Below are 14,349 nucleotides of genomic sequence, written 5' to 3'. Positions count from 1 at the left end.
TTGGCTTGCAAAAATTTTTTCTACGGCAAAAATTGAGTGAGCTATTGACAATTAAAACTTGTAATAACATGCAAAAACCACCTTCACCAAGACAAAAATAAAAAAGAATGTGTGTGTACTTTGTACGCACGTAAGAAGTTATACTTCTATTATATGATTTAAACGAAACTAATATACTTTTTATTTATATTTTGTTTAAATATTAAACTAATTTATACTTACTACTTCTCAAACATTTTTATTAGAACAATGCCAAAAATTAAAATAATAAAAGAATAAAACACACACAAACACATTAAACAAGCCACAAATGATGTCTGAACATTAATTGTCGAACATTTTTTTAACTAAATACGTATTTTCTGAAAATACAATTATATAATAAATATACTTACAATCATAAAATGTATTAAAAAAAAAAACAAAAAAGAAAGTTTCTATTGAGACTCGAACCAGCGCTGATAAGAGCGGTTGGTATTGGAATTCATTCGCCTTCTCCGCTTAGCCACGGACACTATGTGTCATTATTTACGAAGATCGACTAACTAAACGGATTAAACTTGTGATATTTTGATATTTGAAAAATTGATCAAATTATTTTAATTTTGAATTGAAATGATTTAGAATTGAAAAAATACAACAAAACATAGAGTAAAAAAAACAATATATTAGGTGAATATTGATAGAAATTTTGATGGTAATCAAATTATATAAATAAAAGTATTACATACTATGTATTTTGGCAGATCAAATAGGTAGGTTTATACCCATGATACATTAACAATTATTACGTACCTGTTGCTTTTAAAAACTATTTAAAAGTCACTACAATATTATAAACTTTTTTGTTTCTGTCCTCACAACAATAAAACTAATATATTATACATTTGTTTACCTTTACCTTTACCTCCAAACCACAGCTGCCATATCGGATAATTCTTGACATGTCATTTGAACATCCAATCAGAACAAAGTTATAACGCGCATGCGCCGGGCTGATAGGTTTTAACATATAAAAAAATCACCCTCTATCGCCGGTAAAGAAGTATAACTTCAAAAAGTTACGGGGTAAAAAATCAATATATTTTTTTGAAAAAAAAGGGGAAATCCAATTGGAAGCATAATAATGTAAGTTAGCGGTGTTTTTAGTCATTGGCCTTATTCATTCTTCTTTATTTATGTATTGTTTATAGATTCTAGAAGTTTGACTGGCTTATAATGATTATAAAAAAAACTGAATTTAAAGCAAATAACGAGTTTTTGTATTTTGATAAAAATGTCATTCTCTTCAGAATAGAAAGATTAGCATCAGAGATACGAAAAAATGTCTAAATATGATTTATAGGTTATTCAATTCCCAAGAATTGGTTAAAAAAAAATTTTATACGGCAAAAATTGAGTGAATCGTAAATGAGTATACTCTCGAAAAACATTGATTTCTTAGATATGAAACTAACACTTTCGATAGCGAATAAATCGAAAACTATTAATTTTATCAAAAAAATAAATAGGACGTTTTTTGCTTAGAATGAATGTTTTTATCAAGTTTTGCGGTCAAAATATAATAAAAAATTTCCACTCCCTAGATGGGATGTCAACCACCCCCATGGTAAAAGCGCGTTACGGCATCATATAGATTTTGATCCGTGGACTATCCACTAATTATTCTCAAATTTTCAAGCAAATCGATCCATTCTGTAAAAATTTCGAGGTGAAAAGCTTCGGTTCCTGGACCATATTGTAGGCTCTATACCTCTAGGAATAATTAAAACGATCGAAAATATCTACCAGAACAACACAATAAAAGTAAAAGTAGAAGAAGAGTGATTCCATGATTGCCATACGGTTCAACCTGATCATGGATGAAATAATAAAAAAAAAGTAAGAACTAAAAAAGATACCAAATGGAAAAAAAAACAACTTAAAATAATCTGCCATGCAGACGACGCAATACTAATCTCTCAAAATGAAGATGACAACGTACGCTGCACTAATTTATTATAACAGATAATAGTAATTCTTTAAATTCATTTGCCTATTAATGGCTGTACCTCATGCTTTGTGCTTAAATTTTTTTGTGATGTTTTTCAAAGTTAAATATTTACTATTTGTTTAGTTTTAAAATATTCGAATCAACGTTATTGAGATCGTTTTGGATAAAACAAAACTAAAACAAACTTACCAAACTGACAAACGTTGCCTTCCCAGGCGCTGGAACAATTGCACATAAAGGAGTTTTCTAGATTAATGCAGGAACCGCCATTTTGGCAAGGAGCTGAAGCACATTCATCAAAATCTGAAAACAAAAGGAGCTGATTATTAATTTTTAATTTAATGGTACCGGTTTTATCAATAAATTCGTTGTTTAAGTTTATTCTCTTGTGGGTATACAAAGATTTTGTCTTTGTGATTTTGATTGAACGTGAGAGCTACTGTATTATGAATGGAGCTACACTGTTAGGTAGGAGCCAACATATTTAAATTATCTTACTCTCCTAGTTTTTCCCCAAGCAATTTTATGTCCCCAATTATTCCTGTTCCTCCCAACCACATATACTCCGTTTTCGACCTGCTAAACTTAAGTTATTTCTGTTTAATAGCTCTTATCTAACACTTCAACTTTTGCTCAAACATATCTTGGCTTTCCTCCACTAACACAATATCATCCGCAAATGCATTGACCAGTGAATTCCTGCCTCACGTCACTTAGCACATTTTTTTCACTTTTACTTTACATTCTTTAATTATCTCATCCATGTAAATTATAGTGTTGGACTTAATCCTCCTCCTTGTCTTAGTCCCTCGTTCGTAGTAAATGGTTTTGATGTTCTCGTTTGGCTGATGATATAATTCACATTGTTGTTCCAAAGTTCTTAATTACCCTTATCATTTTGTTACTTATACCTCTCTTCTCTAATATTTCCCATAATATATGATCCTGGGTGCTTCTGCCTTTTCTAAAACCACTTTGTGATTCCTCAAGTGTGCTGTCAATTTTTCCGATTATTCTTTTGTTCAGTATTTTTTCGTATATTTTCATGACAGTGCTTAACAATGTTATTCCTCTGTAATTGTTGCAATCTGTTCCATCGCCCTCTTTATAAATCGGTACTATCTGTGCCTTCTGCCAGTCCATCGGTATCTGTTCCTCTCTCCAAACTGCATTAAATATTTTTAATAATAGCTCTGTTGCATTCTGTCCCATTTTTTTATCATTTCACTGGTTATCCTGTATTCTGTCATAGCCTGGTGCTTTTCCGTTTTTCATTTCTGCAATAGCTTCTTGCAGTTCATTTATGGTTATAGGGTCTACATTGTCTACTTCTATTCTTTGGTTCGCTACGTTGTTTTCTTCTTGATAGCAGTGAGTTTGTAGCATCTCTTGGAAATATTCTCTCCATCTGTTCATTATTTCATTTTCTTCTGTACGAATTTCGCCAGTTTTATTCTTCATGTTTTCTATTTCTTGAAGTCTTTCTTTTCTCATTGATTTTAATACTCCATAGAACAGTTTTTGATTCTCTTTACTGTTTGTTTCCATATTTTTTCCAAATTCTGTCCATTTGTCCTTCTTTGCCTTTGTAACCAGTTCTTTTACAAATCTCCTGTGTTTTTTATATTCTTCATAGTTTTCTGGTGTTTTGTTTTGTAAGTATATTTTCCAAGCATGTTTCTTTCTATTAACTTGTTGTTTTATTTCTTCATTCCACCATGCAGTTTGCTTACTTTTATTGCTCTTTTTACTTGTTTCACATACTTCTGTCGCTGTATTTAGTATTATCTCTTTGAAGTAGTTCCATAATTGTTCAACGTTTTGACCCTCTCTATTTTCTTTAGTATTTTCTAGTTTTTGATTTATGATCATCTGGTGCTTCTCAGTATTCTCTGTATTTCTCAACTTATATGACCTAATAGTCTCATATTCTTGCTTCTCTTCTTCCATTTTGTGATTGTTGTTATTATCTGACATATTTTGTTTTATTTTCATTATTACTAAATAGTGGTCACTTCCTATTTCTGGACCCCTTCTAACTTTTGTGTCCATTACGTTTTTCTTGTTATTTTTTTCTACTAACATGTAATCAATTATCGATTTTTCTTCTGTACTTTTAACTTCTCTTGTGCTTTTGTGTTCAAAAAATGTATTAGTTATTACTAAATTATGCATCATACAGAAATCTAGCATTCTTATACCATTGTTGTTTCGTGCTGTTTCTCCATATTTTTCTAATATGTACCTCTTTATATTCCTGGTTATTTGCTCCTACTCTGCTATTAAAGTCTCCTGCTAAATATATATCTCCTTTTGCTTGTTTCGTGACCAATGCTTATTCTTCCCAGAATTTATCCTTATTATAAGCCGAGTCGTCTTCATTTGGACCATATACAATTATTATTGTTTTTAGATTCTTGCCTTTATCTTTCATTTCAACTGATAGTATTCTCTCTGACCAGGCTTTCCACTTACTTATTTGGTCGTTAATCTGGTGTGCACTATGCATCCAACCCCTGCCGCTGCCGCTGCTCTCTTGTTTTCTTTTATTCCGCTGCCTTTAGTGATGCCTTGTTTTTTCCAAATTATTGGTCTTGTGAAGCAAGGAATGTGAAATGTCTCTGAGGGACCTAGCTGCAGTGGTAGTCGTAACACAGGGCGTTGTGTCAAAGTGCTCTATGTTACGCCTCATCAGGAATACGAACGCTTAAGAATAGACAAAGACAAAGTGTAACAACAGGTCGCCACGATGGTTTTATTGTCCAAGTAGCTAGAAGCGAATCAATCATTTTTCACCCGCAGCTCCAAAGACAGCTTTCGGAAGCTACAGGTGTAAGTGTTTGTTGAAATGATAAGAAAAAGACTCCGTCCTCAAGGACTATTTTTACAGCAAAAGAAAGCTACGGGGCATCAGTTATCCAGGCAGCACAAGATTGATTGCCTCAATTGGTGTCTTCAATACCAAAACTAGAACATTGGAAATTGGCATAAAGTGCTATTTTCAGATGAAACCAGGATTTGGATAAAATGCACAAGTACCACAACCAGTACGGAAATTGACAGGTCTTTTCACAGATATACACGAGGAGGTGTAACTTTGTTATTTTAAGACTTTATGGTTTTCTGTAATTTTTATGTATTGGGAATTAAATTGCATTAAACTCAATATTGTTTGACTCCCTATGTTGGTTATTTTAAATTCGCTTGAAGCTTGATATAATCAGAAACATTTGATGATTCAGATAAAAGTTTGGGTGTATGTATAGTTTATTATACGCAGATTCCTAGTCCGATGCTGTAAAAGTTATTATATATTCTCCAAATTTAATTAAATGTATCTTTACCGAGGTATATAGTTCTCTAGATTTGATGAAATGGATACAAATCGGAAGGCGTGTTGGTTGCAGCTTCACTTTGTTCATACTCACTTTCTCCTATAAATCACTGTAATTAAATAATTATGATACGAACTTCGGATTGGAATTCGACGAGAAAAAATACACTAACATTTAAAAATAATTAAATGCTTCTCGGTCGCCGAATTTCAGTTGTGAGTGTATTGTAATTACTTCATCTTAAGTGTTGGAAATAACTGTATAGTTATGATTAGCTTGCTAATCTACTTAGAATATTTTTTAAATTGAGTAATTTGATTACTGGTTTGAACTAGTGACCTCATCTTTTTACTATCGAAAAAATATTGAAATTTAGATAGCAGACAAGATGAGTAGAAGTATCGAGTATCTATTATATCGAGGATATAACAATACTAACGGTACCCTCGGTAATAAAGGTAATCTCATTTACCAAAGTCTATCTGTGAAAAAATCATCGATTTCATGTAAAAATCATTTACAGGTATTTGAAGGATCTACACTCAAAAAAATTTAGTTCGTAATATTGATTAACAGTGATTATTGAATCGTATTTCGTTGTAACAATAATTTAACTTTTTTTTTCAACGAACTTTTAGACATTGACGAATGTATTTGGTTATTGTCACAATGATTGAATAATAATTGTGAAAATAACTAGAGTACATTAATCAATAACACTCAATTTATTCAGCCAATAACTTAGTTTCGTATATTAAATAAATAATGTTAATTCTGGCAGCAACTCACTTTCTTGATTTCGTAGATGACAAGCAATTACCTTGGTTTATCGTCACAATGTACATATTTCATTAAAACAATGTACATATGTTGTTAATATAGAGTAATATATGATTATTGTATAGATGTAAACTGATTGTTGTGACAACGAATGCATTTATCAATTTACTACTGCGTTTAATAACCACAACCAATGCGTTCATGGTGACAATAAAAGTAGTTGTTGAGACAATAAATGTTTTGCTTGACCATTTGAAATGTAACGGCTTTTCCTTATCGTGATAATACGTTAGGAGAAATAACACTGTTATTGACACAACGAATAGTCTTCGTCGGTCAATTAACAACGTTGTTATTTCAATGAATAGTGTTCGTTGACTCAATTAACAGACTTCGTAATATCAATAAAGTGATATTATGGTATACATAATGAATGTTCATCCATTCAATAAACGTAATGCATTGGCTCAACTAACGAAAATAATTAATTGATGAAGATCGCTTTGTTGTTCCAATAAAACCAAGAATTGGACAAATTTTAAGTATTACGTTTGTTGTCTGAACTAACATTTTTATTGATATTACGTACCTTTTTCGTTGAGTGTAAAATGTATAGTATTAGTGATAGCTGATGACAAATTTTTGAAGACGTATAATGTTTGTTTTAAACAATGATAAAGAGTGAAAAAATCATTGATTGCCTATAAACCGTGTCTAATGCCTAGTTGCACCAACAAATCTTAAGCTTAAGATGTGCCTAAGCTCAGCTTACTAAACATACGCGTTGCACCATTGAGCCTTAGATCAATTTTTAGTTTGCCACAATGGATTACCACGTGGATTGTATCTTAAACTTCGTCTCAGTTAAGACGTACTTAGATAAATATCGAAAACTATGGATCTATAAGCTGAGCTGGGCTAAGCTGGAGCTTAAGGTTTGTTGGTGCAACCAGGCATTATATATTTTAGAAAAAAATGGTGAAATAAAAGTTGTAGATTTTAAAAAGTTCTTTAATTTACATATACATGGCATATACTGAGAAGGAGTAAAAAGGTATGGTATAATCCGTTAAAGTGATGGTAACCGTAAAATAACCTGTCCGATTTTGATTTGTTTAGAATGGAACTTCAAATTTAAGCGCGCTGAAAAAAAACTGCAATATCTCTCACACAGAAACTTAATATTATTACAATTATAATATGTTTTAAATTATAAACCCACGTGATTTAGAGTCCTGTGTTGTCCTGGGTAATATTCAGAAATATTTGCAACATCCATCAATTTTATTTAAGATCTTTCAACATTTAAAAGGTTTTTACCCATAACTTTTTGGTGGCTCATGCATGCATGCTATTGGCTTTTAAACACTGATGATGGATTATTTGTTAATCCGAAAACGTTTTGGTTATATGATGTAACCCTTATTGGGGTCTTTTAAATAGACCTTTTACAAAAGATCCAGTATTTTTTGTGATTTATGGTATACAGCCAGCTACAGGAATTTTATTTTACTCGTGGATTTTTATGTTTTAAATTGACGTAACTGGATAAAATAATAAGAACTGTATTATTTTCATCTCTGTAATAAAAAATTATTTAGTGAACTTTGTTATGGAAAAAACTAATTTATTTATTTTTCCAAGATTTTTCTTGAGATGAAAGTATGTACATAGACCAATTTACCAGGATAACTTCTTCTGTTCTATGCAGAGGCGTGCGGTCCATGGAAGCGGGGGAAGCGCCGCTTCTCTATTTATACGTCGATATAAGAAAATATATTATTAATTAATATTTAATAATAAAAATTTTTCCCTAATCCAAGTAATCTACATATTACCTAGGCAATAGGCATTGAAAAATATTAAAAATTAATCGCGTACGAACGAACTCAATATGCACACAATTCAACTATTCGGTCCACTCCTGACAGAAGCGCATCTCAAAATCGCCGCTTGTCGTACAGTTGTCCCGTTTAAAAAGTGGTCAGGGTTCAATGACCCCATCCACTAGTCGCGCGAATTTTGGTACCATGGAAGCGCTTATCCTATCGCCTTCGCGAAAGTGAGATGCTCCGACTGTTACTGCTGCTAAGGGGTGCTTAGGTATTACATACATTCGCTTAAAGAATATTTCGATTTAAATTTTTTGCAGAGATTTTTCCTTTTACTGATCTTTTATTTGACATTTTACAGAAATCAAACGGTATTGCATTTTGTATAAGACAAATTGATGATTTTATTAATACGATAATTAAAAAAACGAGAGCAGTTTAAAAATATTTGGGATAAAACTGAATATGGGGTTTGAACATGAAAGAAAAATAATGAAGATTGATAATTTCGGAGACAGAGAGACAGAGAAAACATAGGAAACAAAGAGACCTTTTGATAATATTCTACAGCAAATGAATTCTAGCTTTCAAAATTTTAACGATTTAAAATTTGTAGAATTATATATATAATCTTAATATTTCTAATTATAATTCATCAAAATTTCCCACAGAAGAATTTATTTCATTACGATTAAATAATGAAAATTTTTTGATATCCCAGCTTTGCATTCTCAGTTAAGTGTCATTTATGAAACAACTGACATTAATGATAAAGAAATACCCAGAAATCTGGGATTTCTTTATAACTACTGGTTTAAACAAGTCACTGTGTGAAGTGGTCAAGTTGTGTGAATTAGTACTACCAACTATCCCAGCCACAAGTGTATCAGTTGAACGAAGTTTTGCAGTATTAAGATGCATTAAGAGTTTCAAATTAAGAGTTTAAAAGAAATTCAACAAGCGAAGACAGACATTGAAAGTTAGCCCTATTATCCATTGAAAAAGACTGCATTCAACAATTATCAGAAGTTGATAGGAGAATAGACCTCGAGTATAAATAAGTGTCATTTTAGTGAAAGCTGTGTGTTGTGGAAAATGCGTCGGAGTATAAAATTTTTTTTAAATAGGATTCTTCTTTAGAAAACCAAGCCCGGCGCGAGGACTCAATGCCCGAGCTAGCAATACAGATCAATGATAGGTCACTAGTCACTAGAAATAGCGGGAATAGAGTGCCTCACGCATTCACGCGTCACGGATTTAGTGTGTGAGTCCTTGTACGCAGGACGTCTCACATAATTAAGTACTTTGCTGATAGAGAGCCCCTGCGCATCAGAGTGTTATCAGGTGGGAAGTGGCTCGACCCTCGACCCTTAAGAAAATATTTTTATATCCTTATTGAAACGCTTCCCCTTTCAAAAAAGTCACCGCACGCCACTGGCTATGCAATCTATTATATCTGAGTACATTCCCATTCTTTTCTTAATCTCTATTTTATTTATTCTATCTCTTCTTGTTACTCTGCAGCTTCTCAGACTGATATGGATAGGTCATGTCAAGCGCATGGAACCCTCTCTGAAAAGTTACAATTTGTAGAAATCAATGCTTTTTTATGACTTTCGTCTTCATTATGAGGAAGAAGATATATTAATTTAAAATTATTTTAAAACTAAACTAAAAGTGACTCCCGTAGATCGTGAATACCCGACGCAATCAAAAGAATATCGACCTTGAAATGGAACTGGGTAGGGCATATCGCACGAACGAAGGACGGCATATATACGAAACGTATTCTCGAGTGGAGACCCTTTCGAAGCAGAGGACAACCACCAACAAAATGGACAGATGACCTGAAGCGAATATGCCAAAATTGGATGCAAGCGGCTCAGGACAGGAATTTGTGGGGTGAACTACGGGAGGCCCACGTTCAGCAGTGGACAAGTATGGGCTGAATGATGAAGCTAAAAAAGTTTAAAAACTAAAAAAATGCAATAATTGTTTTATGTAAAAAACTCATACAGAAGTAAAAACTTCGAGATTTATTCTGGTATAAAATCGTTTATTTAAAAACTATCTAAAATGTCATGGATTGCAAAACGTTTTCGTTCTAATACAGCCATTATAGCTATCAACATCGACTTGTAGTCATAACATTTTACTAAATTATATTATGTAAACCATATATTATGAGGTTACCACTATATACAGTGTGCTAGTTTCAAACTACTCGGCAGAATGCACTGAAGATGTTCTGTATTAGAACGAAAACGTTTTGCAATCCATGACATTTTAGATAGTTTTTAAATAAACGATTTTATACCAGAGTACATCTCGAAGTGTTTACTTCTGTATGAGTTTTTTAAACTATGGTATACAGCCAACTATTGGGATCTTCCCATTGATTTTTTTTTAATTATTTTATGTCTTCTAGTAGAAAAACAAAGTCTTTAAATACCAGTCAATACTAATCAATTCATCTTTCTTATGTGACCACAATTTAGAACCAGTAATATGTAAATCGTAAGCAAGCAGTAACCCAAAATTCCAATTTTACAACTCAACAGGTAATAAAAGCTCTTTATTTTCGAGTCAAACACGGAAATAACTCATTAATATACCACCATAAAAGTTCAGTGTTGCCCTTGATATATTTTATGTGATTGGTACTCCGTGAAATGCTAATAGAATCTTTGGAGAAAGTCAAAACTATAGGTTTCCGTTTGGATTTATTTCGGTAATAAATTTCGAGAAACATTGGATATAATTAGTAAAAACAGTCAAAACTCGCTATAAAAAACTAGAATATTATAATTCTTATCTTGGTGTTTTGTCTTATATTTAACGCCCATGACATTTGAGAACTGTTATGAGAACTATTTTATAGTTCATTCATATAGTTTTACTATGTTTGGGCCGTTATTCTTCATTAGTGTCTGATATACAGATAACTCAGAATTTACAACAAAATAAAAGAACAACTAAGCGAAACACAGTTTGGTTTCAGAAACAACCTTGGAACTATTAGAAATAGCAGATAATAAAAGGTACAAATAATAGTAAACAAACTATTTATTTTACAATCGAACCGTATTATAATAATATACAAACAAAGAAATTAAGATGTGTCTTCTACAAGATATACTTTTAGACTAAATATCGAACGCAGAACTAACACTAACATACAGTTCTGGCATTCACATCCCTTGTAACATGTGCAATCTTAGGTAAGAGTTTATCGCCCTAATGCATTCGGAGAATTGGCTCACCCATGAAGAAAGACCCCACATGTGTATTCTAACACTTAACAAAAATAATAAAGTTGAATTCCAACAGGAACCACAGGATCTAGGGATATAGTAGAACAACCGGCTTTCTTTCAACCGGCTAGAACTTCGAAAAGGCCTTTGACCGAGTAAGGCAAGGGTGTATTTTATCGACTTTACTTTTTAATACCTACTCCGAATTTATTTTCAAAGAAGCTTTAGATGAAGATACAGGTATTAAAATCAACGAAATTAATGTGAACAACTTAAGATGCACTGTGAATACACCATGAAAGAGTTGCATCGACTTGTAAACAGGGTAAACGAAACATGTGATGAATATGGGCTAAAACTTGATACTTCTTAAGGGCCGATTTCTCATATCGAGTTCAATTCTCATATCAAGTTTAACCGGAACTTATAGTGAACTACAGTTAAAAGTCAAAATCATCTTTCTCAATCCCCGTTCATACGATTTTGGTGGTTCAAACTGCGTTCAATCTGAACGCTTAAATTCAATCGTTCATGAACCCAGTTCAGATGATGTCAGAGATTACGCATGCCTAAATAGTATTATTCCGTTGGTGTGTGTTGACGGAATTAATTAAAAATAAGTGTAATAACGAACAGTAATAAATTTGTTTATTTTGGGTAAACAAGCGTTTTTGCTTATATCTGGAAAGGGTATTGTTAGCGAGAGCGACGGTGTGTCTGAATCGTTCGCATGCTGTGTAGAGACTGACTGACTGACTTGCCGGACCACCAACTATTATGTCAACTGGTTTGCGGTTTTGCGATAATGGCCAGAAGGGCAATAAATTACTGCAGCTGCGTTTTAAAAGATGAGAACCTTTTTGTATTTTAAGAAGTTGACATAAAGAGCGTGGCAATCTGGCATCGTAATCTATTAGTGTTTCCTTGAAAAAACATTAATTTTATACAATCTGTTTAGGGACACATTTTCGTTTCTCGAAATCAACGGCCCTTGTTGGCATATGGTTTGTATATTACATGTGAATTTTAAATGACTAATGTTGTTTCGTTTTTAGAAAAGTTATTAAAAATTAAGAAAATAAAATTAGCAAAAATAGTAATTAAAGCGTATCACTATAGTATTATTGCAATTTGACATGAAACGCTGTCACAAAATAGTTCAAAATCAGTTTGTTATCATTCGCTAAATAGATATCTAAGCATTACGATATCATTATTTGTATTTTTGTTAGATTTGTGATCTTAGTTATGAGAAATCGACCCTAAGACAAAACATATGGTTGTTAGCAAAACTGAGTTACAACCAATGAACATTAGATAGTATAGAATAAAGTTAGACAGATAACTGTCATCTCAAGATGGCATTTAAAAAATGCAATAAAGGCAAATTTTATATAAAACCTTTAACTTTCCATCTACCATGCTGCTTCAATGTTGTCATACTGCCTCCACAGCGTCTGCCAGAAGAGTTGCAGATGTTCGACACAGACAGTGACCTATATACTTGTCAGGATCGCTCAAACCTAGATATTTTATAATGATGAAGGGGATTTTTCCAAATATATCTTTCCAACTGGTTGTACACTTAGTACAGTGACCTTATCTATAGGTCTGAAAAAAATCTTTTTTCTGAACAACTACGTGGCCGTAAAGTGTAAAGATATGTAATCTTTATAAGCTTTAAACTATTCATTTTGTCTTCTTTAATAATGGTAAAAACTCGCCTTGTATCGGTTTTTGTCTCTGGTACCTATGTTTACCACAAAAACTGATTTTCTATTGGTCATGATATTCACCAATTCTTACCGTCAGCATCCATTAAATACACCAAATATTAATGTAAAGTTTATTAAAAACGTCTCATTCGGTGCTACATGGATAAATTTTAAAACATCTCTAGACAGAACTTTATTGGCTGGTATCCTTTTGACCCTTGCTTCAAACATTTACTTAACTTATGGCAATACCGATCTTAATATTATTTTTTACCATTAAAATCTTCTTTACCATTGAATATTTGGACCATAAGGAACTCGGAGAAAATGTTTCAGCGTGATAGCCGAAGTATCCAATCAGCACAGGTTCAATATTAGTCCAGAGAAATAAGATTTTTCTCGTGACACATCCCCCTCCAGGTCGAAACCAAATTTTTTGTATAGTATGGACATCTATATTAATGACCTTTATGTTTCCTGCAGCCGTTTTTGATGATACATATACCTACATAGTTATAAACAAATGAAGATCAAGAAACGGTAAATTTTCGCTTTTTTCGTCTATAACTAATAAGTTAGCATTTGCATTTAAGCATAAAAAACAAATTTAAGAGTAAAAAACTCATAGATCGTCTAAAAAATTTCAATATGGCGTTCGCTGAATATGTCTATCCTTATTGGTTGCTTAGAAAATTGCAAAATAAATAGTTTTTATAAATATTCATAACTTATGTAAAAATTAACTTAGAACCTTCTTATTACACGAATTGCTGAGACTTCTGGTGCTTAAATTATATTTTAAATTTCAAAGGAATTGGTCAAATAGTTTAAAAGTTATTTAATTTGTTTATCCCAAATTCATTTTTTTTGCCACACTATAAGTCAGAAAATTATGAGGTTACATTAAAACTTTTGACAGTTTATGGAAGCAGAACATTTATACTATTGACTTAATTAAAAAAAATGACAAAAAGTAATTTTAAACCGTGTAAAATTATTTTCCAAAAACACGTCGACTTTTTGCTTATTTATAAACAATTAGAATAACTTTTTTACCGTTACCCGTAGAAAAATGATTTTTTCATATTTGGAAAGACTGAATTAAGAACGTTCAAGTTAATTTTTACATAAGTTATGAATATTTATAAAAACTCAAAATTTATCATTTATTTTGCAATTTTCTAAGCAACCAATAAGGATAGACATATTCAGCGAACGCCATATTGAAGTTTTTTTATATGACTTATGATATTCTCACTCTAAAATTTGTTTAAAATATTTAAATTTTTGGTTATAGACGAAAAAAGCGAAAATTTACCGTTTTTTGATCTTCATTTGTTTATAACTATGTATATCATCAAAATCGGCTGCAGGAAACATATAAGGTATTATTATAGATGTCCATACTACTCAAAAAATTTGGTTTCGGCCTGGACGGGG

The 14,349-nt window shown here is 32.0% G+C and overlaps 1 protein-coding gene across 1 annotated transcript in view; it reads right to left on the bottom strand.

Annotated features, from left to right (window-relative positions):
• LOC114325346 (protein jagged-1b) overlaps positions 1-14,349 on the bottom strand; it is a 698,311-nt gene that overhangs the window by 68,171 nt on the left and 615,791 nt on the right. The window contains exon 8 of the mRNA XM_028273403.2: positions 2,183-2,296. Coding sequence (XP_028129204.1) covers positions 2,183-2,296 — 114 coding nt within the window. The remainder of the gene's footprint in view (positions 1-2,182; positions 2,297-14,349) is intronic.

This window comes from Diabrotica virgifera, chromosome 1 (assembly GCF_917563875.1).
Source record: "Diabrotica virgifera virgifera chromosome 1, PGI_DIABVI_V3a".
In the NCBI taxonomy this organism is placed as follows: domain Eukaryota; kingdom Metazoa; phylum Arthropoda; class Insecta; order Coleoptera; family Chrysomelidae; genus Diabrotica; species Diabrotica virgifera.
The sequence above is the reverse complement of the archived record's forward strand: the minus strand, read 5'-3'. Positions and strand labels throughout refer to the sequence as shown.